At 36.3% G+C, this 27,011-nt stretch overlaps 3 protein-coding genes and 1 pseudogene across 5 annotated transcripts; 3 read left to right on the forward strand and 1 right to left on the reverse strand.

Annotated features, from left to right (window-relative positions):
• The first annotated feature begins 7,082 nt into the window (after positions 1–7,082).
• On the forward strand, positions 7,083–11,338 carry LOC137709569 (protein trichome birefringence-like 19). The gene is made up of 3 exons (XM_088688703.1): positions 7,083–7,206; positions 8,190–8,671; positions 10,456–11,338. The coding sequence occupies exons 1-3, from the start codon at positions 7,152–7,154 to the stop codon at positions 11,278–11,280; spliced, it is 1,362 nt and encodes a 453-aa protein (XP_088544829.1). The 5' UTR covers positions 7,083–7,151; the 3' UTR covers positions 11,281–11,338.
• A 4,304-nt stretch (positions 11,339–15,642) lies between these two features.
• LOC137749330 (protein trichome birefringence-like 19) lies at positions 15,643–17,259 on the forward strand. Its single transcript, XM_068489428.2, has 2 exons — positions 15,643–16,138; positions 16,284–17,259. Exons 1-2 carry the CDS (start codon positions 15,662–15,664, stop codon positions 17,064–17,066), a joined length of 1,260 nt encoding a protein of 419 aa, XP_068345529.2. The 5' UTR covers positions 15,643–15,661; the 3' UTR covers positions 17,067–17,259.
• Positions 17,260–18,116: 857 nt separating this feature from the next.
• On the reverse strand, positions 18,117–21,009 carry LOC137709215 (uncharacterized; annotated as a pseudogene). Its single transcript, XR_015958435.1, has 6 exons — positions 20,183–21,009; positions 19,787–19,931; positions 19,432–19,620; positions 19,236–19,317; positions 18,677–18,741; positions 18,117–18,575 (listed from the first exon to the last, which is right to left on the reverse strand). The product of XR_015958435.1 is annotated as an uncharacterized LOC137709215 (transcript).
• Positions 21,010–21,735: 726 nt separating this feature from the next.
• LOC137707727 (disease resistance protein RML1A) lies at positions 21,736–26,786 on the forward strand. 2 transcript variants are annotated; one of them, XM_088689089.1, is made up of 7 exons: positions 21,736–22,341; positions 22,439–23,555; positions 23,648–23,944; positions 24,086–24,988; positions 25,102–25,717; positions 25,955–26,377; positions 26,492–26,786. In XM_088689089.1, the coding sequence occupies exons 1-7, from the start codon at positions 21,833–21,835 to the stop codon at positions 26,545–26,547; spliced, it is 3,921 nt and encodes a 1,306-aa protein (XP_088545215.1). In that variant the 5' UTR covers positions 21,736–21,832; the 3' UTR covers positions 26,548–26,786. The 2 variants fall into 2 exon arrangements, with proteins under 2 accessions (XP_088545215.1, XP_068302737.2); XM_068446636.2 differs by having other exon boundaries at positions 21,737–22,341; positions 26,506–26,786.
• Positions 26,787–27,011: the final 225 nt, after the last annotated feature.

Raw genomic sequence — 27,011 nt, forward strand, 5'->3', positions numbered from 1 at the left:
CAAATTCATCACCTTTTATTCTATTGAACGAAGAGGGTAAGTTACCCAACACAAGGAGGAAATCATTAGCTTTGGTATTTTTGATGTCTAAAACATATACAATCAAAAAGCAAAAGTTTTAGACTTGGGAGAATCTGCAACTTGCATAGTCTTTTCAATGAGCTTTCTGGCCTTCTTGCTCCTTATTTCAACTCTCATGCTCTCACTCTTTTCGATCTTGTCGTAAGGCTTCTTATTCACCTTCAAAGACCTCAACTTGGATTTCAAGTTCACCACCAACCTCTCCAATCCCAACATCACCATATCTCCGCTAAACCTGCAGATTTCGAACCCAATTCCAGCTAGAACCCAGCAAAATTAGGGAATCGAAATACGGAGATCTGTTTTTTTTCTGGCAAAGGAAAAGCTTGAAAGGTTGAGACTTGAGGGTGAAAATTTAAAGGAAAGTTTGAGGCCTTGGGAGAAATTTAGAGAGACCTACCAAAGAGAGGAGTTGAAGAACAGAGTTTTCATGGAGGGAGTTTGGAAAGAACCAAGTGAGAGAGAAAATATGAATGAATCAAAACGGTTGGAAGACACGCAACGTAAACTTATGAGCCTTATGTGTTTATGGTTTATACCTCCCCTCTGACTTATCTCAAAGTAGTACCCGTTTTTTGGATAAAATCTTAGTAGATACAGAAAAATTATCATGTGGTACTCAAATAAAGTCACGTGATGTAATATGTTTATGTCTTATAATATGAATGGATAGTACAACAAATATTTATTTACATTATAACATATGAACGTCATACTTTTTGTTCAGGCGAAGATTTCTCTAGAGAAAGATCCGTGGACCTCAGCACAGCTCCCCAAGAGATTGGCATTTTGGATGTGTAGTCGGGATCTTGCTTGTTGATATGGTACAAGAAGAGGACAAAGTTAGTTCTTAAAGGTGCCTTTGTGGGGCCTTAGGTGTAGGCCTTGAGGCTCGCAATCAAAACTGAGTGCTAGGCTTGCCATTGCTATCTCAATATAGCAGATGTAGAACAAGTGTGTTCGAATGAAGGGAGTCCAGATCCCTTTAAGTCATTTACTTGGTTCTTGATTGATTTTAATGATATCATATCCATTAAACTAACCATATCTAGATGCAAGTGGAACTCTTAAAGTCGGAAAACTGATGGAAATGACTTAAATACATGCTGAAGAATGCATTAAGTAATAGATCTACAAGTTTAGAAAACAAACAAAGAGTTTCGGGCAAGATTTCACCTTGTCTGCCAAGGTTGAACTTTTTACGATCACTTCTCTTTGAATTAACAGGGGTTTATATGCTAAAAAAGGATGGATGATAAACAAGTTTACATAAGGGAATCGATACTACACCAGTAGGGGAGATAGCAGAGCTTTAAACTAAACAAAAGATGGCTTTTGTAGGGAATAATCCTGAAAAGGATAGAGATTTGGATTGCTTACAACTTTTGGATGCAAATCTGGCTTGATAGCAGAGTTTGTATGTTTGTTTGTTTGATTGGTTGAGTGTCCTTGTCTCTGGGACCTCTTCTTCCTTTTATAGGCAAATTAGCCCGGCTGATGTAGCTTTATTCTTGCCCGAAAGCATCTGAAAGGTAGCGAGTCATCAGCTTTTTATTTGGAATGCCACTGAAAAGTGTTCTTTGGTTGGTAGTAGGTTAGTTTCCATCAGTTGTCACTTCAATGGTAAACAAGTGGCTTATATTTGGCTGAGAAGACTTCAATTTTCGTTTGGGCTCGGTGTTGGGCTTCGGGCAAGTCTCCTTTAATTAGGCACTCTTGGACTTTCTTTTATTTAAGCTCAACGTTCAAATATTAATCCAAACACTTTCGCATCAAGCTAATTACTCGTATGTATACAATTGATTGTATACTTATGTACAACTATCTAATATTGCAATGTTACGTACAATTTGATCGATACATAAACTCTTTTCCACTTTTCGGTTGGTATTTAAATATGTTTACTTGGTTTCTAAACTTTATATTGTTTATTTCATTTTTGGGGACGTTTAAGCTTAATTGGATTCACTTTAAAATGTTTACAAGAACAACTTGATTCTCTGTAATCCCGAAGGGTCGTTTCTCTTTTTATTTTCTTATTTTATAAGGAAGTTGTATATATTTAATTTTTTTTACTTATTTTTGTTGTTGTGTCCTTTTCAGTCTTTATAGTATAAAGATTGAAGCTAGGCAACTAAATTCTGACTTTCCTATTAAATTCTTTGAGAAATGCTAATTTCTTAAAAGTGAGACTCTTCATAAATTTTCTGTTATCTCATGTTTTTTACATAATATTTTATAATATTGATACGAAATTAACTTAAACTATGAAGTGACAAATAATTCATGAAGAATCTCACTTTAAGAAACTCTTCTTAGTATTTCTCAATTTAGTTTTACATATAACATATGCTCGAAGGTGGCATAAATTATAGAAGGGAAAATATGAATCTTCCAAGAAACAAATTGAAACAAATTGGATTTGCTAGTAGTTTTACTAATATACTTTAGCTTTATCAATTACCAATTATTGGTAGCAAGATAAGGCCATAAAAGCAGCCACAAATTTACAATCTTAATCCTTTTTCAAACATGCAGAATTTATTCTTAATCTATTACTATTGTGCTCTATGTAATTTGAGGCGCAGGGTTTCATTCCAAAAGGAATTTATCGGTTACACTCCAAAAATTCGTTTTTATATTCTAAATTTTTTATAATTAGAAAGAAAAATACAGTGGTAAGGAATGCATAATGAAACTTTTAGAATGTTAATAATAGTTATCTTTCATAAAAAGGAAAGAGAATTCTGAAATGAGTAACTCTACACACACATCAAATTTCTTCTCCAAACTTTGTTTTGTTAGGCGAAACGAATATACAAATTTAGATAAGGACATCCTGAATTAATTTAAGGGATTCTCAAACAAAAAGAGTTCTGAAACAAAAATTAAAGTCAACTTGACCAATTTAACTGTCATCATATTACTGTCCCTCAAAATAATGTGTTTATTTAATCCAAGGCCTCACTCTGAATTTTATCGATTTGTAACGAGTATAACACTCTCATAAGTGTACAAACACATTATTTGATAAATAAACTTGATAAAAAAAAGTTTGTGCCTTTAGTATTACTGTTATAAAAAAAATAAAAGACATTTTGTTGGCCAAACAACACGAATTAAGGGGAGTGGTTTAGATTTGTCCTTAAAGAATGAGATACCGTACTAGCTATATATTGTCTCTAAGCCAAATGGGACTGTAGGATAATGACAAAAGTGTGAGGTGGTACATTCCGTAAATCCAATATTCAAATTAAGCTAATTTTAAAGTATTAAAACATATTTAAAATATGGGAAACAAATATACAGTGAGTGTTCATTCAAGTATTAAATAAGTTTGTTACAATTGATTGAAAAAATAAAATGAAAAACCAAAAGCTTTCTATTCTATGTCTAAGTGAAATTTGCAACCTAGGTGTGTGCTTAAGCAAGTCTAAGTGGGTTAGAAGGGCGCCTAGTTGGGCTAGGTGGGCACCTAGGCAAGTCTAAGTGGGTATCTAGATAGGTCAAAGCGGGCACCTAGGTAGATCTAAATGAGTTAGGAGGGTACCTAGGTGGGCTAGGAGAGCGCCTAGGCAAGTCTAGAGATTAATCGGAATAGTGGTCAACAACCTAGCTACTAAAAACAACTTAAGCGGCACTAAACAGATGGTTTTAGGGAAGGCCTAATCTGCCTTATACTATTTTTCGATCTTAATTTCTTGACATGAAGAATGTTAAAGTCAGTCGTCTATAAATAAATAATTAATTGCAAAAGCGTGATTCATCAATTATAAACACTACACGTCCGTTCATCACCATTTAGAATTTGCTCATGCGTACACATCCATTGATCGATAAGTTGTGTGGCTACAAACCTACAACCCTTCGACCAAACCGATAGAAATCATATAGAAATCCTTGGTTAATAGCAACCTTGGAGAGCTAAGTGGGCCTCTTGAAACCAACTGGGCATGTGGCCAATAGTAATTAGCAATTGCAAATGTTGGTTTGGAGGCAGTTCTAATGGAGAAAAAGAACACGAAATAAGCCCAATAAGTTTTAGAACTTTCAAACTTATGTAGTTATCGAAGCTTGTCCATCACCTTAATCAACCTACGGCCACTTGATTTTTAACCAAAGAATTATTTAAAGTCAATTAGCAAAACATCCTAATCATGTTTAGTCAAACATTGATGATGACATGGCAGATATATGTAACAACCACAATAAAAATAAAGACAGAAGAGAAGTGCTAAGGGAACTTTATTAAAAGTGTTTACTCCTTATGGACTTTCTGTCATCTTATATTTTTTATAATATTGATAGAGACGTTAAACTATGAGGTAGTATAGAATTCATAGAGAGTCAGACTTTAAAAGAGTCACCGTAACATTTCTCAAGAAAGAAAAGAGGAACATATTAGAAGTATAATAATGTAGGAATTATGATGGTGAGCAAAAAGAAAAATTCACTTAAATAATTAAGAGGCATGTATATGATTAATTAGTGCCACCATACACATATGATAAATTAGTATATACCATACACATATATGATAAATTAGTACCACCATACACATTTATGAAAAATTCATTGATGTACCAATCACAAAGTCTTGAAGAAGACGTCGCCGTGGTTATGATAAATTAGTACCACCATACACATATATGATAAATTAGTATATACCATATAGCACCACGTTAATACAAAGTAATGGTCAGATCAAGTATATATATATTGACGATGGTAATGTAATACCAGACAAATTATACGTGTCTTTTTTGTATTGCAGTTAAGCACACAATCCATAATTGTATAATTAGGCAACCTAATTGTGTACATCAATGATGCAATCAATCATGAGAAATGTTAAAAGAGATTTTTTCAAAATGAGACTTTTCATGAATTATCTGTCATCTCATAATTTAACATTAATTTTTATGTCAACATTATAAAATATTGTATAAAAAACATGAGGTAACATATAATCTCACTTTTGGGCCATGTGAAAAAGATTACCTTAATAATAATTTGATTTCATTTAATTGTCCACATTTTCCACTTCATTTTTTTTTTGTGAACAAATAATATTATCTACACTAAAGGGATGATGTGCTTAGTCTCACAATGGGCTAGCAATAATGTAATTCAAATTTGCCTTTAGCGAGAATCGTACCTAAGACCTCTCATTTACAAATAAAGAAGAATACCACTACATTGTAGTACTAAGTGGCATTTCTGTTTCAATTTTATCTAACCATTTTTTTTTCACATTCTAGATGACGGAGTAGTTTTGGGTTAATTTAAATGATATTTTACTTCTTTTTTTTTTTTTGGTCAGAAAAATGATATTTTACTAGGATATTTAAATAAAGACACCCTACAATAACATAATAAATTCTATGTATGTATGTATGTATGTATGTATGTATGTATAACTTAATTAAAATGTTTTCTTTTTCTTGTTGTAATAAACTTGATTAAGATGGAGAGTTGAGTAAACATGAAAATTTCGTTTTGGGTTTAAACGATAGTTTAATAGGGTGGGTGTATTTTCTTAAAATAAAAACACCCCACATTAACATAATAAATTCTATGTTTGTATGTTTGTATAACTTAATTAAAATGTTTTCCTTTTGTTGTTGTAATAAACTTGATTAAGATGGTGAGTTGAGTAAGCATGAAAATTCAAGTAAAATAATTTCTTTTTAATGAGGTTTGAACCAAATATGTGACTATGTGAGAATGCCAGGGGGACAATGATCATCTCGGGCATGCGCAATTAGACAACTTTTCAATGATGCTTAAAAACAACCGCATCATTTCTTTCTTTTCTTTTCTTTTCTTTTTGTTACAAAGGGGGCTTAAAGCCCAAGCAAAGTTGCTAAATAAAGAAAGACATCAGCTCAAGGGATTTACACACACTGCTCGAGTTCTAGCAACCTCAGAAATATCATTTAGCAGTAAATCAACAATTGAAGGAGGAAGGTTATCCAATATAATACAACCTAGATCTAAAGAAAAAAAATCAGTTTTGCCAAACCATCAGCCATCATGCTCTATTCCCTATAAATATGACTTATATCACATTGATCAAATCGAGAAATCAAGTGATAGAATTGGTATCCATGTAACAAAGAAGTCAAGCGATGCAAATCATGCACACCACATTTGAAGAGTGAAAATAAAATAGCAGAGTCTATTTCACAAGCAACCCCCTAGCACCCTTATCCAAAGCCATTTTCAAACCAAAAAAGAGAATCCACAACTCAGCTTCAAGGACTTCTCCTGCTCCTATATTAGCTGAAAAGCCCCCAATCCAAGAACCAATATCATTGTTTTGCCCTTGGCGAGGACAGTCAATATTCAATTTCATCTCTGGTCATTTGGGTTTTAACATTCCGCTCTAAAATTGGCAAAAATGTCAATTTTGCATATATAAAACAAAGTACACAAACCATATTAATTATATTAGATATGCTGAAGTTAATAGCTTCTTAAACAACTAGATTTTGGATTAGTGATCACATGAGCTACTATTAACATTAATAATATTAATTTTAATGACCAAATAATGCTATTTCATTTCTTGAAATGTGGACTAATTTGTACTTTAGCATCGACACAAAGCTTAAAACATGACACTGAAATAATAACCATCCATCACAAAGATTTTAATAATTTGTATAACACACACACACACATATATATACACTTTTTCCACTAAATTACAACTAAATCCTGAGGAGATTCTCAAAGATGTGAAGCTATTACATGTATTTGTATATCTCGATGGTTCTCTTGAAACGTGCTAGGGCCATATACTGCGAATGAAAGAGGACGGTGGATGGAAGAGATCTATCTGGTTAAGGGTAGCATCATGCTCATTGTAACACAGCCACAACGACATAATATAAAATAATTCAACAATAATAATCACTAACCACTCACCCTCCTTGTGAACTTTGAAACATTCCACACCCATATGTTTCAGTACTCTCTCATCATTTGCCACTGCCTTTAGAAAAACCAGATCTCTCTCTCTCTCTCTCTCTCTCTCTCTCTCTCTCTCTCTCTCATGATCTTCAATGGAGCACCAAGCCATAGATGAGCTTCCCTCTGGAAAAATATGCCCACAAAAGCAATGACGGATCTACAGAGGGACCTGGGAGGTCCCAGGACCCCTCAGCGCCCTAAATCGCTGCTAGAAATTTTTCGGGGACCCCTCGTACTCGAACACGAGGTCTGTTCAGGGTGTTCTGTAATTTCTGGGTTTGGTGGTTTTGTTCTTGCGAAGACGAAAGCAAGAAGAAGATGATTAAATGAGTCTTTCTCATCCCTTCATTCCCACGTGACCACCCTCAAACTTTCCCATTTAATGTATTTTTTAATTGGTCCAATCACGTTTGGACATCTAACATCAAGTTGATCTTTCCAAAAAAGAAAATGGGTTGTCAGTCCTTAGGTGTATTTTTGCTAATTGGCGTGGCTGCCTCTTTCTGCGTCCAGTGCCTCATCTTACTTTCTACACTCACATATTTAACACACTTATTTTTCTTAAAATTCAATATAAATCAATATGATCTCTAAAAATATTATGTAAATTATTATGAACTTGTAATTATTTGAACTTTTATCTTATACGTTAAATTCGTCAAAATACTAAAGGTATATAATAAATTTACTTAAATTCACCTAGTCCGCCTAGATCGCAAGCGGAGAAGAAAGAAAATATGACCCTTTTTAACAATTGGTATATTTTTTGTGTTTTTTTTGTTAAATGTGTAGTTTAGACATAAAAAATATGGAGATATTTTTCAAGTCAAAGACAATAGCACCATCTGTTTGTTCATTGAGAAAGATAGTTGAGTGACTTAATTAGTTATTTATATTGAGAAATATGCTTTTTTATGTATTGATAATGAAGCTATCATAGAACATTTTCAGACTATGAAACCCCGTCGTGGACGCTCAAATTAGGATTTTATAACTTGAAATGTTGTTTTGTATATGATTTTTGAATGAAATGTATTATATTTAACTTTTCAATGTTAATGTTGTCTATAAAAAATTTTACCTTTATTAATAGGACCCCCCGAATTTAAAATCCTGGATCCGCCACTGCAAAAAGCCACCCAAAAATTTTGTACTGCTAGTCTCTGTCCTACTTCTTCTTACAATCGTCCAACTCTATCATCCTTCAATATTCCGCTCTTTATTTTTGTCAAAAACTATTGATTCCAACCCACAAGTGCCCTCTACATCATCGCCGTCGTCGTCAGACCATTCAAATGTTCAGGAGGATGATTTGCCTTCTATTACTAGCAACTTAAAGTGTGACATATTTACCGGAGAATGGGTTCCAAATCCAGAGGCTCCCTACTATTCAAACACAACATGTTGGGCAATCCATGAGCACCAAAACTGCATGAAGTATGGAAGACCAGACGCTGAGTTCATGAAGTGGAAGTGGAAACCAGATGACTGTGAGCTACCCGTTTTCAACCCGGCGCAGTTCCTCGAATTAGTTAGAGGGAAGTCCATGGCATTTGTTGGAGACTCTGTGGGTAGAAACCAAATGCAGTCCTTGATATGCCTCCTTTCAAGGGTACGTATGCCGCCCTCTATTCTCTAGTGCCCCTATACTATCAAATAAATTATTTATTATTTAATGTCCCCATAATTTTGTCCTGTGGTTTTCCTGGTAAATCAACCTATATACTTAATTACTAGCAAGAGAAATGACAATTACATTCGTTTTCTCTTTGACTTACTGATCAACCTGATGGCTAACTTGATCATAACGACATTGATTTGATTAGGAAGTAGAATGTTTTATGAAATTTTTTTAATAGTCCAGACTACTCAGTAGTACGAAAAATGAGTGGTTATAATTGAATTGAGATTTTTTTTTTCTTACTTACTGATTTAATAGATAAAAAGCTGAATTACTCAAAAATTTAGATGAATATAGGTTTTTTGATGACCTAATGGTTGTATAGATATAATATATCTCTAATTCTCTCTATATATACACTGAAGAAATCTGTATTTTTTTTTTTTTTTGTTAAAAGAAATTTAGGGGGAGGGAAAGTTCATCCTTAGATTATCACAAGCTTTTTTAACAACTCAACTTACAGAGAAAAACTGAGTTTTAGCCAAAAAACTCTGTATTTATTATAAAGGCACACATATGTCAGACTCACAGCCAAGATTTTTCTGATAAAAGCTTTTTGTGGCCCCTTCGATGAACATGCATAGTAATTAAGTTAGCGACTTCGAAACTTGGAGACTAAAAGGAAAAGTTGGAGACTAAAAGGAAAAGGAGAAGAAGGTGAGAAAAAAATTATATTTTGGATTGAATCTTGAAATATAATATATAAATTCCTATAGCAAATGGTGCTGTCACTTCTAGATTAGTTAAATAATTTTGTCCTAATATGCATGAGACTTAGATCTTCAAGGGTAGTTGACCTAAGCCCTTTATGTTATTGAAGGGTAAAGGGGATTAGGTAAAAATAATACGGGCAATATAGTGTCCCTGTCATTTACTTATGTTCGATTTCTCCTTCTTTTATATTAAAATAGTTCAGATTATCGCTTTATTTAAGAGATCACAAACCCAAATGCTTTACTTCACAAATTCATAGTAAATTGAAAGGAGTCTACCGCTTAAACGGTGTAAAACTTATGTTCATGTACATAACATCTTGTTTGATTCTCTCCCTCAAATATCGCTTCTATTAAAACAAAAAAAAACTCAGTTCAAAACAAGAATACAAGCAAAATGCTTTTCTGTATCTAAGATAATTTTAATTGTCTATGGCGGACCCCCTTGACATATATTCGATGATCAGATCTAGCTTCCCATGTGCTACTGTCCATTACTGTGTCTTATTATATGGCACTCGACTTCCGAATACATAACACAAATGATTAACCCTCAAAGTCTATAGAATAAAGCTTTGGGTCTCAAAATATACTTTTAACAAATATTAAATGCATTAGGGTGCAAGCAAATCAAACTTACAATTTCAGCAAACATGATTAACTTCAGAGCTATTGGATTTGATTGGTTGGAACCCAAATATGAGCACTTAATTAAAAGCACATTTAAGAATTTTCTGTAAAAGTGATTCCACTTATTAATCATTATTGTATTTTATATTTTTTTCACTCGTAAGTAACATGATTTAAATTCGAACCTCGTGAATAGGGAGTTTGATATTCCCATCTCTAATGTAATTATCAGTGTATAAAAAAATGGTACTTGCCATGCGATGTTTTATTCTCACTATAGCACTTCTAAATTTTGCTAAATTAACACTACAGAAGTTATTTTTTGCTAAACACAAATCTGTACAAATAAATGCTCGTTGGTATTTAATTTAGGTGGAATATCCAATAGTAGTTTCAAGTGCCGAAGATCAGAGATTCATACGCTGGAAGTACACATCCTACAACTTCACTTTGGCCGCATTTTGGACGCCATATTTGATCAAATCCAAACAAGTAACATACACGGAGGGTCCAACCAAGAACGGCCTTTTTGAGCTCTACCTCGACGAATTTGACGAGGCATGGACAACCCAGATTGATGAATTCGATTACATTATACTTTCTGCAGGGCATTGGTTCTTCCGTTCGATGGTGTACTACGAAAATCAAACGATTTCTGGGTGCAACTATTGCCTCATAGACAATGTGACTGACATAGGCAAGCAGTATGCCTATAGAAAGGCTTTTAGGACAGCTTTTAAGGCCATCAACAGCTTAGAAAATTTTAAGGGCATAACATATGTTAGGACTTTTGCTCCATCACATTTCGAAAATGGAATGTGGAACGAAGGAGGAAATTGTTTGCGAACGAAGCCGTATAGGAGCAATGAGACACGTTTGGAGGGTTTAGATTTGGAGCTTTACAAGATCCAAATTGAGGAGTACAGGAAAGGTGAAAGGGAAGGGAGAAACAAGGGGTTGAAATACAGGCTATTGGACACAACACAAGCAATGTTATTAAGGCCAGATGGTCATCCTAGTAGATATGGGCACTGGCCAAATGAAAATGTGACTTTGTACAACGACTGTGTGCACTGGTGCTTGCCGGGACCGATCGATACATGGAGCGATTTCTTGCTGGAGATGTTGAAGATGGAGGGTATGAGATCAGCTGAGGAGAAAAAGCTCCGGATTACAAACGACACGACATTGAATTGATGAATGTAATTACTCGAAGTTGATACGTATTTGATCAATGAATTATTCATTTGTTTCAGAGTTTTTTGGAGTTAAAGTAATGTTGAATTACTTGCGACTTTCGTACATAAATGAGATAAAATTATACAGAGACAAATTCGGACAGTTTAATATAACTGCAGTGATTTTCGGTGGACGTGAGAAAGGAATTTGCAAATATTTAATTTCGAGTCTTGCAATGTCCACTGCGATGATCCCCCTTACTTTTGTACTATAGCATCGACATAAACTACAGCAAGTAAATCGCAAAGATTTTAACAATTTTTATATACATATATTTCACTAATTTACAAATAAATTCTAATGATATTCTCAAGAGTAAATTGTAGTAATGGTCCCTCAATTTTAACTCAATTGGAGCAATGGTCTCTCAACTAAAAATTCATTACCATTGGTCCCTCAATTCATCAAAACATGTAATTATAGTCCCTCAACTAAAAATTCATTACCAATAGTCCCTCAACTTTAATCCAACTGGAGAAATGGTCCCTCAATTTTAACCCAATTGGAAAAACGTCTCTCAACTTTAACCCAATTGTAGCAATGATCCTTTTAACATAACTCATTTTGACAAAATTCTGACGAAGTTGACGAAAATTATTATAGCTACATGTTTTGATGAGTTGAGGGATTAATGATAATTGATTTTTAGTTGAGAAACTATTACTCCAATTTGATTAAAATTGAAAGACCATTGTTACCATTTACTCTATTATCAAATATAATAATATGGGTATGAGTCTTTTGGATTCGTGGATCCAGACTGTATTACTCGGCCCAATATACCACTCAGATTATCGGAGAAATTCCTCGAACAGCCAACCAACTCGAGGGTGAGCAATTTTTCATGGGCACCAATGCCTCCTCCCTCACTTGTTATGGTACTTTCTCGTGACCGGTTGCCATGCCCACCCGCAGTTCTCTAATTGAGGTCTTATAGTCTCTCTGTTCTGTCAGCCTCACTTCTCTTTTGGTCACTGTTAGAGTGCTAGTAGCGGTGTGTTGATTTCCAAGTGACTTTTCAGTTGCCTAGAGTGTATCAACTATCCTTTCGTCTCGGCTTGATCTGCGCTTTCTTGTTCTTGCTGGCCCTGTTGGGTTTTTTTCAAAACGAACACTCGGAAAAAAAAAAATGTAAAACGATTCGGATTTTACATCACTATGTTCCCTCTTGAGCCAAGTGGAATCCGGTTTTAGAATATTTGGAGGATCGACTTGGGCCAATAACGAAGGCATTGACGATCGACAATTGCCAATAAGTTTGCTCCTTTCGTTTTATCTATTAAATATATCTGCCTCTCATTTTATATACAATTTCGTCTGCATATTACAGTATCGAAACATGTCACCAGCCAGTAGACATGTACGAAATTGCCACAAGTAGATCTCTTTACTTACTGGCCAAGTGCTCACTTGCTTGTACCTAATTGGATGAAGAATTTCAAAGTATTTTAATTGCATGAAGAATGGCTGGTGGGTTTGCTACATTTTAGGAGTAGGATTCTCACAAACCCCTCCTCTCAACACTTTTTTCTTTGTATTTCTTTTTCTGAGACAACTAGTGTCAAGTTACGTTTATTCATTCTTTCCTAGCCTGGAGAGACTATGAGGAATTTTATCTTGTCCGTTGCCACAGTCAAGCAGACTTACCAACTTGGAGCATTGAACTCGAAACCTTCCACATTTTTTTGTTTATTAAGGAGCCGCAGTCCGTGTTCTTAGCACTGAATTGTCACTATTGGAAAGGATTAGTACATCCTTGTTTTTTTTAATTCTATTTTAAATTTTTCTGGATATATAGCGTGTGGTCAAGCCATTACTGGTAGGTCCGATAGTGACCAAAATATAGCAAACCCGCCAGCCATTCTTCATGCAATTAAAATACTTCGAAATTCTTCATCCAATTAGGTACAAGCTACTGATCAGCACTTCGCCAGCTCTAAGTACAGAGATCCATTTGGGCAATTTCATACATTTCTACTGGCTGCAGGTGACATGTCTGGATATTATAATATGCAAACGAAATTGTATATAATACGATAGGCAGATATACTTGATAATCGGTGTCTTTAGGCCGTCAACCACGAATATATTTGTTCTCAAGTTATTGGTCTCATTTGTCTGTCATTTTGTATACAGATGGATATTGTTCAAAGTTTCAGATTGTTTGTAATTTGGAAAGCATCAAATGGCTGTCATTGTCCTTTTCCTTTGCCAGCTTCCACACATCTACACTGACATAGTTGCTTATATGGTAAAAATGTTATTCTCAGGACTATATCATGCTGATTCTTTATTAAAGGACATAATATGGATATTGTGTCGATAAACCGTTAATAATAGTTAAACAACTTTTTTTTGGGTGACAGGATGATGATGGATTAGGGAACTACATATTCCAATATATAGCAAAACATATCAACTTGTTATATCAACACGTTATGGCATTATCTATACAAATTTTTGTCTTTTAACTTTAGCAAGGATGGACGTCTTACACAACTGGTAAAACTGTGCAAAAATAATTTTGTTACACTATTACAAGGAAAACCTCTATATAATCATAATGTTGGGACCAAACCAATTTTATAACTTCAGGGTGGTTATTAGTTACCAGATGTATAGCTAAAAAATATTATTTTTTGACTTAGTTATCCTTAAAGAAAATTTTATGAATACAAAGATGTAACGTTGAAAAGAGAAAGACTCCCAATCTTTAAAATCTAGTGCATATATATATGGAATGCTCTCTTTAATGCTTCTCTATAAACATGGTTGAGAAGGTAGAAAAATTATGGCTCACCAAGCAGACGTCCATGTTGACGAGGTACCACGTAGCCGCAAGCTCAAAGGCGTGGTATGAACTCTAAGGATATATTGTCCCAGTAACAATTGTAGAGAAATATTTAGCTCATCTTAAACTGTTATTTGTGACCTTGTGTATTTTTGTACTTATTAACTATTATTAATATATGGAGACGAGTTTCCTTATAAGGGGCCAGAAAAAATTATAACTTATTACAATATTAAGTTTATTCTTATACATATAACTACCCAAGTTAAGATCAAAATTCTTTATAACTATAAAGTGGTTATTCCCATACTAGAGTACTACTATAAAAAGATTTTACCGTGTAAATTTCACATAACAACATTACTAGATTACCTTGTTTACCTGTCTGCAGGGACTACCCCTTTTAATTGTTAGTCTCAATCACTTCAGAAATGGTGTGGACAGCCTGCTTGCCAAGGTAAAAGTGATAGCAACCAAGCAACTGTTTGAAAGTGGTGGCATATATGTTAGTAACTCAATCTTTAGTGCCATCTATCAGCCACTAAAGACTGAAAGTGACCACCATTTTCTTTTTATTTTTCATATGTTAATGGTAAAACACATAATCGAAACGAAATCACATTTCTACTAAATTTATTAACAGAACAAAACACGGTGACTACAAGGATGTGATTTCGGATTAGTGTTTACCCTTCCATAAACTACCGGCAGGTCCGGCACTATTTTGTGCATTATTTTGTTCCCAATGATAAGTAAAGTCCGCAGACGCGTAGCCAAAGCTGCACTATTACATTCCACTATCAATCCATACACTGACGATATGAACAGTGAAGGCCATGAGCCTAATCTGAGAACCCTTCACTTTGCAATCATTTCTGACTTCACTCTTAAGCCACTCCAGACCCAAACACTTCTGGTATAAAATACCTGATGACTATCCGTATGAAATGAGTCAAAGTACGCATGCACTCAATTATTGTTGGCTAGATTTTATCCCAAGAAAGAATAAATCAAGTTCATTAGGGTCAATTCTGAACCAGACAAGAGTTAAGCCAGTTGATCAAGATAGTGTACTAACTTTCGGCACCAAAATTTGAAAAATTTGTAAATGGCGCTTTACCACAATAACGGAAAGCATGATGCATGTGCACTGGTTTGATCGTCCACCTCCCCTTCCCCCTAACAACTAACAATTTAAATCACTAATGCTATCGTTTGTCAAAAAAATAAAAAATAAAAAAAAATAAAAAAATAAAAAACTTAGTGTACATGCAACTGTTTTAGAAGTTAATTATCCGCAAATAATGTGTATGCAATTTTATGTAAGGTGGCTTTGCTACTTTTTGTCCAAAGTTGTTATTAATTATGAAAAAGGATGCCTCAACAAGAAAAGTGGCATCATAATTTGGGTGGTAACCATGACAAACAAGTTGCTAACTTGGAAAATTATGAATTGCTAATTTTCCTCAATTATCACATAATTATTGGACCTATATAAACATATTTCATGAATCCAATAATCTATTTCTAGCCTCACAATTCTCCACCATGAAGTTTCAAGCCATTGGTCTGCCTAATGCAAAATACACACAACCAAACAACACCTACAAAAAAGGTTTTCTTCTAGCCCTCACCTTGCTTCTGCTCATCACAATCCCTCTCTGTATAAACAATAGCACAACTTCTCCATTGCCATCTCCTAACAGCAACATTACCAGTGGATTAAAAACCCTAGAAGATGAAGACCAATGCCAAATATTTAGTGGGAGTTGGATTCCATATCCAGATGGACCTGCTTACTACACAAATGAAACTTGCAATTTGATCATTGATCAGCAGAACTGCATGAAGTTCGAGAGGCCCGACACGGAGTTCATGAAATGGAGGTGGAAGCCCGAAGATTGCGAGTTGCCATTGTTCGATGCTGCTCAGTTCTTGGAGCTTGTTAGAGGGAAGTCATTAGCATTTCTTGGTGATTCTGTAGGAAGGAATCAAATGCAGTCCTTGCTCTGCCTTTTGTCCAATGTAAGCATTCAATTACTACTAGATAGTCCGGCTATGGAAATGACATCTGCTCTTTTCTTTTTCTTTTTTTTACAAATCACCACAAAGATTTTGAAAAATTCCAAGATAGTCAGACTATGGAACTGACGTCTGTTCTATCTTTCAGGTGACTTATCCTGAGGACATTTCTCACATGTATTCAACAAACACAGATTACTTCAAGCGCTATGTCTACCATGACTACAACTTCACTATGGCAACTCTCTGGGCACCCTACTTGGTTAAATCTAGAGATGCCGACCCGAATGGCCACGACATCAACAGCCTCATGAGCCTCTACTTAGACGAGCCTGACGAGGGATGGGAAACTGAGGTTGAAAATTTCGATTATGTCATTGTCTCTGCAGGGCAATGGTTCTTCCGGCCGCTGATATACTACGAAAATGGTCGCGTTATAGGGTGTCACAAGTGCGGACGGGACGACATGAAATCTTTTCTCACGTACTACGGGTACAAAAAAGCGTTCCGAACAGTGTTCAGGACCCTTCGGAACCTCAAAAACTACAAAGGGGTGACGTTTTTGAGGACGTTTTCTCCGTCACACTTCGAAAACGGGGCGTGGAACGAGGGAGGGAATTGTCCGAGGACGAGGCCTTTTAGCAAGGAAGAAATGAAGCTAGATGGGTACATATTGGAGATGTATTTGACACAAGTGGAGGAGCTTAAAGCAGCAGAAAAGAAAGGAATGAAAAGAGGCCTTGAATTTAGGTTAATGGATACAACCGAAGCTATGTTGCTGAGGCCTGATGGACATCCAAACTTCTACGGACACTCACCTCACCGGAACATGACTATTGCTGACTGTGTCCACTGGTGCTTGCCTGGCCCCATTGATACGTGGAATGAGATTTTGCTGTATATGTTGAAATCCGGGCACAAAACATCCTGACGCGAAGAAGAAGCTCCGTTCCGTGCACTTGGGATGTGATGTTACTCTTGCAATATTAAAATACAGACACGATACATGCATGGTTGGCTTGACATATTGTCACTGCAACAACCAAGAGTAAATTATAAAATATACTTGATGAAACGTTTTATGTACACATTGTTTATATTTTATACACATTATATTTTGTGTATTTCAAAGTATATATATATAAAATTAATCACACAAACAAAGGTTCTTGATGCATGTGGTAGAAAGAGTTATTTATTTGGGTCATTTGTGGTGGATACATAGATTTGAGTTACGCTCAGAAGAATCATGATTATGCTAGCAGTATCTTGGTGAGAAAGACAACGTAGTTGCAAAAATTTGATCTTGTTTGCTGGCTACTTGTATATTTTTATATAAAATTAGGTGAGTCGTTTACTTCGTAATATTACGAATGCGTATGGCCCAACTGAAGACGACAACAGGGAAATTTCGTTGTTCGTTACCGTGTAGTTTCGGTGCATTTGATTCTCAAATGCACCACTGTTCTTCTTGAGACAAAGTATGTTATTAATTCATGTTTTATGAGATTAGTATATGAGTGTTGATGAATATTTCATGATCATAATATAAAGTCAATGTGTACGGCCAAATCTGGGGGTTTAGATTGGACGAACTGACCAACGCAAAATCTAAAACTTGGATGAAGGCGTTAGCAATGAGTGATCTACACTGAGAGGAGGGATAGCCTCACAATTGACTAGTAATAATATGATTCAAATTTTCTTTTGACGAGAATCAAACCTAAGACCTCTCACTTACAAGTGAATATGAATACCACTAAACTGTAAGTGTCAACACTATAGCAAGTTAGGGCAAATGTAAAATAATTTTTAACCCACATGTTGAGTAATCCCTTAAGGCAAAGACAGCCTTCTAAACTAGTAAAAGAATATTTATCCCTTAAGGCAAATGTAAAATAATTTCTTAGCACGTTTGTTGATATAATATAAATTTTTTTTTAAAAAAAAAAAGTAATTTTCTTCATTTCTATACGTTCAATGTTTGAAACCATATATATTTCATACAACAAAGTTCTTCACACCCCCTCTCCTCTTGTGTTCTAAACGTCTCATTCCCTCCATCATTTACAATACAAGATATATTAGGTTTAGCATACAAACAGAATTTGGAAATATCGATAGCGTCTTTCATGGAACACTCTTCAAAATGAGATCTTGATGAAGACCAAGATGTTCAAAGCTAAAATGTAAAGCACAAAACCCGACCTCAGCAGCATGAGCCTCTGCTGATTCTCTGCTCGGCCATCGGCATTTCTATGATGAGGGTCAAGGATATAATCAGACGAAGCAGATCCTTTCCCTGATGCGCTTCGTCCAAACCTATTTCTAGCAGCATTCATTCTATATTGCTACTTTCAAGATTCCTCCACAACGCATTCAGTCTTTCTAGCTCCATCTCTTTCAAATGAATTTCATTGACCAGGCCTTCTGCTTGTGCCTATAAACACTCGAGATAACAATGAACAAATTTATTACCATATACAAATGACATCAGAGAAATAATAAAAGTCAAATATTACTGAAAAGTTACGGAGATACCTGTTTTGCTTCTAGCTGCTCAATTAGGCTGTGAAGTTGCTTATCCTAAATCTTCGCTCTTTGCACTACACAAAATAAATTGCTCACAATTTAGTCTTTACATACCAGAATGCCTGATTTTATGCTCACAAGGGGTTTCAACTAACAATTGCAAAATTCAGCCGAGAAGCGGTTTATAAGTTTATACAATAGCTTCGTGGTCCACCTTATGCACCACTGAGATTCCAAAAGGTAATACCATGCTAGCCATGCGGTACACACAACTAAGTTCGACTTTTTTTATACCCAACCTAAAGACAGAAGTAAAGAACTCAGCTTTAATCATAAATTTCTTCGTCCTCTATGACTTGACTTGAAAACCCCCTCCCCCATTTTCTGGTTCAAAATCTTCTGTTTCCAATTTTGTGTAAACCTTATTCGCCTGAATGTTCCTAAGACCAATAATATATCTAAACAAAAACAACTAAATGGCTATTGTAAATTGTCAGTATAAATGCATTCAAGGAGCAAGCAAACACCATATAGAAAATAAATAGGATGAGTAATGTACGATATCTACCTGGCTAAGGCTGACTCAATGCATTATCTTGAATTTCTGCCCATCTTTCCTCTAAATCATTCACTACTACTTCCATTGAACTCTAACAGAACACAACATCTTTCCAGCAATCAAGATAAAATTCAAAAATACAAACAAACATTTGCAAGGAAGAAGATGAAACAACGGTAAGATCAAAAGGAAAGATGCAACTGACCAAGTCTTTTTTCCTCTCCTCTAACTTTTCAAGTATAGCCTTCTTTGAAGCTTCTACGTCATTTTAAGTTTCAACTGTCGCATTTGGGTCACCAGTGGATTCATCTGATTGGCCAGATCCACTGGCATCCAATGCGGTTTCTGCATTTTCAAGTTCATCTCTCAAATTCCTTTCACTCTCGTCCATCTCCTGATAACAGTAATCACCGAATTTCAGAAAGGGTGTGGCTTTCCATTAACTAAAGTTCGATGTCCTCAACATCATCAAATAAAGATCAAGATACAAGTGTAGGACTACAATACATGATAAATAAGAGCATCATGCAAAAATAAGTTGTGGGAAACGTAAGGCTCACCATTAGCTTCCTCTTAAGCAAATCCACCTCTTGAATTTTCTCCTGTATTTTACTTTCACAATTGGATATAGCCCTTTCATATGCAGCATTAGTACAAAATGGGAACTACTAAGAAAGAAAATCAATCAAAGATAAAAAACATCGCCTTTTCGATTACTCAAAATTTGAACCATACAATTCCATAGCAAAAAATCTACATTCACCTAAACCCAGAATAGAAAGGTTCAAAATTTGAAGAAAGTGTTCAACAATTCATGGTTGTACACAAGAATTACAATCCAAACAAAAAACCCAGATAGAAAACGACCGAATTCGAATCAGAACATCCCAATTCAACAACAATCGTAACAAATCAACGACCCAGAAAAGAAAAATCAATCGAAATTCAGACCGAACCGAACCTGTTCGCGGGTGGTGGAATGGGAGTTCAGTTGGAGAGAAAGGGCGGCGTTAGAAGCGAGGGAGTGGGCGTGGAGATCAGGGAGGCGCTGAGAGATGTCGGAAGGAGGGAGTCTGAGCCGGAGGTCATGGATCGAACGGCCGAGAGAAGATGCTTTGTGATCCAAGTCCAGGACATACTTCTGCTGGTCCTGAGTGAATATCAGTGGGATGTCTTGTTCGTTGTCTTGCCCGCCACCTCCTCCCACTACGTCTGCTGCCCATGCTAGCAGTCCCGCCATCTCTCTCGCTCTCTCGCTGTGTGGACGGCCAGGCAAGGCAGTGTCGCGGTTTCAGAATCGACCCGGTAACGAAGCGGGTTGGTAGCAATCCGGGTCCCCGTGGTGTTTATGAAAATGAGATCCAGTTTGTTTGAACAACTTGAGGCCCATTGGGCTTGATCAGCGACCCCGTTGTCCATTGGTCAGCGATCCCTTTCATATCAACGGTAGATATTGCATGAGCTCCTTCGAGTAAGTCTAAGACCTGGTTTGGTACTGAGGTGATTTTGAAAAAAGCTGGTATAAAAAAAAGCTGGGAGCTGTTTTTGTGTTTGGTAAACATTCAGCTTCAGCTTTTTTTCACAGTTTTGGGTGAAAAAAAGCCAAAAACAAGAAGCTGCAAAACCTAGCTTTGAAAAATCGGCTTTTTTTCACATCTGTTTTACATAAAAGTTTACCAAACACTATAATACTGTTTTTTTTTTTCAAAAGCACTTTTACAAAAAAGTTTACCAAACACTTTGCTGCTTTATTTCACAGCCGCTTATTCTCACAGCACAGCAGAATCAGCTTTTTTTCAAAGCACAGCAATACCACACCAGCCCTCCTGGTTTGGTACTGAGGTGATTCTGAAAAAAGCTGCTATCAAAAAAAGCTGGGAGCTGTTTTTGTGTTTGGTAAACACTCAGCTTCAGCTTTTTTTCACAGTTTTGGATGAAAAAAAGCCAAAAACAAGAAGCTGCAAAACCTAGCTTTGAAAAACTGGCTTTTTTTCACATCTGTTTTACATAAAAGTTAACCAAACACTCTAATACTGCTTTTTTTTTTCAAAAGCACTTTTACAAAAAAGTTTACCAAACACTCTGCTGCTTTATTTCACAGCTGCTTATTCTCACAGCACAGCAGAAGCAGCTTTTTTTCAAAGCACAGCAATACCAAACCAGCCCCGGTACTTAGGTGATTCTGAAAAAAGCTGCTATAAAAAAAAGCTGGGAGCTGTTTTTGTGTTTGGTAAACACTCAGCTTCAGCTTTTTTTCACAGTTTTGGATGAAAAAAAGCCAAAAACAAGAAGCTGCAAAACCTAGCTTTGAAAAACCGGCTTTTTTTCACATCTGTTTTACATAAAAGTTTACCAAACACTCTAATACTGTTTTTTTTTTCAAAAGCACTTTTACAAAAAAGTTTACCAAACACTCTGCTGCTTTATTTCACAGCTGCTTATTCTCACATCACAGCAGAAGCAGCTTTTTTTCAAAGAACAGCAATACCAAACCAGCTAGTCAATGGAACTTGTACGATTCTCACTTTCACCTTGTCATTCAGGATGAGCTGCTTGTTCAAACGATCGATCCATCTGAAATTTTTTATGAACACAACTGGTTAGTAATGGCTCTTCTGAGATCAGCAGCTTTTAAGGATTCCAATTCTTCGTCTCAACGTTGTCGTTATCACGTGTTCTTGAGTTTCAGAGGGAAAGACACTCGCAAAACTTTTACCGACCACCTCTACACAGCCTTGATCGGTGCAGGATTCCAAACGTTCCGCGACAACGATGAGCTCGAGAGAGGAGAAGACATCAAGCCGGAACTGGAGAAAGCGATCCGGCAGTCACAAACTTCTGTCATTGTGTTTTCCAAAGACTACGCATCTTCCAGATGGTGCCTTGATGAGCTTTTGATCATCCTCGAGCGCAAGAGGACTAACAAAGAGTTTGTAGTTCTACCTGTCTTCTATGACGTCGATCCATCCCAGCTGAGGAAGCAGACAGGATGTTTTGCAGAAGCTTTTTCCAGGCACCAAAGTGCTCAGTCTTCCAGCAAGGTCAACAGATGGAGGGCGGCACTTGCACAAGTTGCAGATTTAGCTGGGATGGTGTTACCAAATCAAGCTGACGGGTAAGGTTTAATAATTTTTTCATGTGAAAATACATAATTTAATTATAACATGACTACAAGTTAGATTTAATAATTTTGTTTTAACTGTAAATTTTAGGTATGAGTCGAAGTTTATCAAAAAGATTGTTAAAGTCATAGAAGGAAAACTAAGGCGGGTCACACCCTTAAGTGTTTCCCCTAAGTTGATTGGAATTCAATCTCGAGCGAAAAGAATCGATTCCTGGTTAAAAGATGGATCTACTGATGTTGGCATACTTGTACTTTATGGGATCAGTGGAGTTGGCAAGACGACCATTGCGAAATCTGTTTATAATTCAAACTTTAGAAGATTTGAAGGAAGAAGTTTTGTTGAAAATATCCGAGAACTTTCGGAACAACCAAATGGCTTGGTACAAATACAAAAACATCTTCTTTCGGATATTTTGAATGGGAGAAATGTGGAAATACACAGCGTTAGCGAGGGAGTATCTAAGGTCGAAGATGCCATCAGATCGAAGAGGGTTCTTCTTATCCTCGATGATGTGGATCATACAAATCAATTGAATGCGGTATTTAGGATGAAACGTTGTTTTTATCCGGGAAGTAAGATCATCATAACAACTAGGCGTGCAAAGTTGTTAAAGCCTCAACAAGTTTCTGAGGTGCATAATGTTGAACCTTTGAGCTACGATGAATCTATGGAACTCTTCAGTTGGCATGCTTTTGAACAAGATCATCCCGTTGATGGTTACATGAAACATTCAGAAGAGGTGGTAGATCACTGTGGAGGACTTCCATTAGCTCTTCGAGTTTTGGGTTCTTCTCTAATGGGGGAAAGTATAACTGTATGGCAAAGCACGTTAGAGAAATTAAAGGCTATTCCAGATGGTCAAATCATGAAGAAACTCAGATCAAGCTACGACTCTTTACAAGACAATCATGATCGAGATTTATTTCTCCATATTGCTTGTTTCTTTGTTGGAAAGGACAAAGATTGCGTTGTTAGGATTTTAGATGAGTGTCAGTTCTACACTGTTGTTGGAATTCAAAATCTCGTCGACAGGTGCTTAGTGACAATTCATCAATGTGAGTGGCACAAATATTGCAAGATTCAGATGCATGACTTAGTTCGTGACATGGGCAGAGAAATTGTTCGCTCAGAATCAGAGGAGCCGGAGAAACGTAGTAGATTATGGCATCATAAAGATTCTTTCAAAGTATTGAGAGAAAAAAATGTAAGAAGCATGCTTAGCAAACAATGTTGTATGTATGTTTTTTCCATTTTGTGTAGCTTTTACTAATTTCTTTTTCTTTTTCTTTACATTAGGGTACCCAAACAATTTGCGGTCTTGTCCTGAATATGTTTCCTGCAGACACCTCTTCAATGAATTCGGATGAGATGGTCTTCGAAACTGAGGCATTTGCAAGGATGCACAAACTCAAATTACTCCATCTCAGTCATGTACAATTGAATGGATCGTATGCAGAATTTCCGACAGAATTGAGATGGTTGTGTTGGCATGAATTTTCTTTGAATTCCATACCCATCAATTTTCCGTTGGAGAATCTGGTTGTTTTTGAAATGCGTCATAGCTGCTTGAGACAAGTTTGGAAGGGAACAAAGGTATGTTACGCTATACTTTTTCTCATCCTTTTCTTTAAGGGTTCTCATTTTGAACATTCAATATTTGTGCATATGTAAGAAAAAATTAACGTTTCGTCTCTCCTCTTTTGTTTTCTTAATTTCGTTACTTTTTTTCAACAGTGCCTTCCATCGTTAAAGATCCTTGATCTTAGTCATTCTCATGACCTTAGAGAAAGTGTTGCTGACTTCTCACTTTTCCCCAATTTAGAAAAACTGATTCTTGTAGATTGTCGGAATCTGATTGATGTCCATGAATCCATTGAAAGCCTAGAGAAGCTTGTTTACTTGAATATGAAGGATTGCAAAAGTATTAGGATGTTGAACAAGAACATTGGTAAGCTCAAGTTACTCAAAACACTCATTCTATCTGGTTGTTCGAAACTTAACGAGTCTTCACTGGACATGATGAGGAACATGGAGTCTCTGAAAGTGCTTGAAGCAGATGAAATTCCAGTGAATCAAGTACTTGCTGCTGGTGGGCAGTTGATTGAATCTTGGCCTGCGAGAAGTTCATATATGTTTTGGACCTCTTTACCATCTTCTTTAGTATCTTTAAGTCTTAGCGGGCGCAATCTCTCGAATGAAGATTTTCCAATGGAACTTGGTAATCTATCTTCCTTGGAAAAATTAAATCTACAGTCCACTTCAGTTTGTAGCCTACCAAGTTGCATCAAAGGGCTAAAGAAGCTTTGTGAACTCAACTTTGGGGGGTGCAAGAGTCTTAAAGAACTTGTGGGGCTACCAAAAGTGAAGCATGTGTTTGTGACTGATTGCACATCATTGGAAAAGGTAACATATGATTCATTTTCATCCTATAAAAATAGTTTAGTCTTGTTTCGTCACAACCGCAGCCTAGTTGAGGCGGAGTATACGTTCAGACTAGAACCCATTGGAAAAGTTGATACAGAAATGATCAACCTGTTGGAATTGCGCAATTACTTGGAATCCACAGCAACCATTAAGATGCACGTCCCATTTTCATATGGAAAGATTTCGCAAGACTATGAGTCTCGTCCCATCCAGGTAAACCTCTCTCTCTCTCTCTCTCTCTCTCTCTCTCTCTCTCTCTCTCTCTAGATTTGTCTCATATCCTATAAAAGTTAAATAGTAATGATTTCCATGGCATTCGTATATAGGGACTGTATGAATATGGTATATTCAGCACATTTCTTCCAGGGAATCAGGTTCCAGGTCGATTTGGCCATAGAAGTAGTGATGCAGGAACCTCAATATCCTTTAGAGTGCCTTCACTGCCTCCAAATTATGTAATTCGAGGCTTGAACATCTTTGCTGTCTATGCACTTTCCGAACATTCTTCTTTTTGTGTATTCGATAATCCATTATTTAAGAAAGTATGGAATAAGGGCAAGAGTCTAAAGTGGATTTATAACCCACAAGTGTATGGGATTCCCAGGGAGGGAGAAGACATGGTATGGTTAAGCCATTGGAAGTTGGAAGGTGAGTTATTAGGTGGCAATGAAGTTGTTGTTTCAGTGTTTATGCAACCAGGTGTGTTTCACTTGAAGGAGTTTGGCGTCCAGCTTGTGTGTGAAAAACACGAAAATAATAGTACGAGTACGCAACACAACACGTGGACGGATCCTTATTATCCACGTGTCATCGGAGGAGATTTGTCATCACGTGAGGCGACAAAAGGAACGTATTGGCTCTGCTGGAGAGCACACTCACCTGAAGCTATTGCTTGGTTCGATTACCTCGATAGGGACTTTGATGATCATGAATTAGATACAGGTATGTGTGTTGTTTGAATGGTAAAGCATTTGTATTGATGTACGTTATCAAAAAAGGCCTCGTTTGGTGTCAATGTATCTTGAAGGAAGAAATAAGGTTAACCTCCACTTCTACCTACAAGATACGTTGACTATAACGAGTTATCAAATTCAATCCAATCGTAGATACCAAATAAGGAGGCCGACGGTACTAATTAATCAGCATCTATCACAAGTTTATATATTTTTGCAATCCTAGTGACGCAACTTGGAGAAGAGGAAGAGGAAAAGGAAGAAGAAGAAGAGGAAGAGGAAGAGGAAGAAGAAGAGCAACTGCAGGATGATCCCATGCTTCTTCCAGCAGCAACAGGCAGACTTCCCTCAGATTCAGAAGATGAAAATAATGGCTCAAAGAACGACATAGAAATATCCGAGAGTTCAAAGAAGGGATCTCAAGGTAATGACAACGATGTTCAATCAGCTGCAAAAGATGTTGCAGATGAAGAATTGATGCAATGCTTGGAAATTTTGAACAACATGGAGGAACTTGACGATGATACTTATTCAAAAGCTTTGAAGCTTTTCCACGACGATGCAACTTGGAGAAAGCTATTTGTGAGCATGCCTGATAAGAGGAAGAAACCTTTCATCCTCGGGCTTGGTTCACGTAAAGATTCAGCAGGTACGTGTGTTTATGTTTAGCATCACGCAAATTTAGTTCTAGAGTCCAAGATTTTTTTTTTTTTTTTTTTTGATCTAAGCTTATTTATTTCTTTCTTAGTACGTTTGTTGATAGTATGCTTGCTGCAGCAACCAAGGCAGGTGGCCGAAACAACTCCTTTGGTGGTCTGAGAGGCTGGAATGTGTTCATATTGGCTTCGGCTGCCTTCTTTCTCTTCGCTCTCTATCCGCTTGCTCTCAGCTTCCTCAGCTATGAAAGAAGACGCGTCTAACAATCAACAACGTCAAAATGAATTTGTTGTATTACCGGACTAATATCTTATCTATACTCGAATTGGTTTTTATAAAATTTGCTGAATACTGTATTTAAGATTAGCAGATTAATATGCCTCAATTAGGGTTCTACTGCTCTACATGTTTTTCCGGTGATTATGGTGTCTGCTAGAAAAATGAACGGAGTTAACGGAAAGGATCAAATGCCATGCGAGAGTGAGTTTGAGGACCACGGAAAGCAAAACAAAAAGTTGAGGGACGAAAATGAAACACGGTGGAAATACTCTCATCACACCAAGAACTGACAGTTACAAGGCATTTAGTTAAAAAAAAGGTAATTTTCTTTATTTCTATACGTTCAT

Source organism: Pyrus communis, chromosome 17 (assembly GCF_041283825.1).
Source record: "Pyrus communis isolate YQ-2024b chromosome 17, ASM4128382v1, whole genome shotgun sequence".
Taxonomy (NCBI): domain Eukaryota; kingdom Viridiplantae; phylum Streptophyta; class Magnoliopsida; order Rosales; family Rosaceae; genus Pyrus; species Pyrus communis.

Excerpts from the sequence above, each read along its gene's own strand:
- LOC137707727 (XM_068446636.2), top strand. The coding sequence starts at position 21,833 with ATGGCTCTTCTGAGATCAGCAGCTTTTAAGGATTCCAATTCTTCGTCT. Across the intron at positions 25,718-25,954 it reads TGATCATGAATTAGATACAG|TGACGCAACTTGGAGAAGAG; the intron begins GTATGTGTGTTG and ends TTGCAATCCTAG. Across the intron at positions 26,378-26,505 it reads TTCACGTAAAGATTCAGCAG|CAACCAAGGCAGGTGGCCGA; the intron begins GTACGTGTGTTT and ends TGCTTGCTGCAG.
- LOC137709569 (XM_088688703.1), top strand. The coding sequence starts at position 7,152 with ATGGAGCACCAAGCCATAGATGAGCTTCCCTCTGGAAAAATATGCCCA. Across the intron at positions 7,207-8,189 it reads AAAAATATGCCCACAAAAGC|AAAAGCCACCCAAAAATTTT; the intron begins AATGACGGATCT and ends TCCGCCACTGCA. Across the intron at positions 8,672-10,455 it reads TGATATGCCTCCTTTCAAGG|GTGGAATATCCAATAGTAGT; the intron begins GTACGTATGCCG and ends TATTTAATTTAG.
- LOC137749330 (XM_068489428.2), top strand. The coding sequence starts at position 15,662 with ATGAAGTTTCAAGCCATTGGTCTGCCTAATGCAAAATACACACAACCA. Across the intron at positions 16,139-16,283 it reads TGCTCTGCCTTTTGTCCAAT|GTGACTTATCCTGAGGACAT; the intron begins GTAAGCATTCAA and ends TCTATCTTTCAG.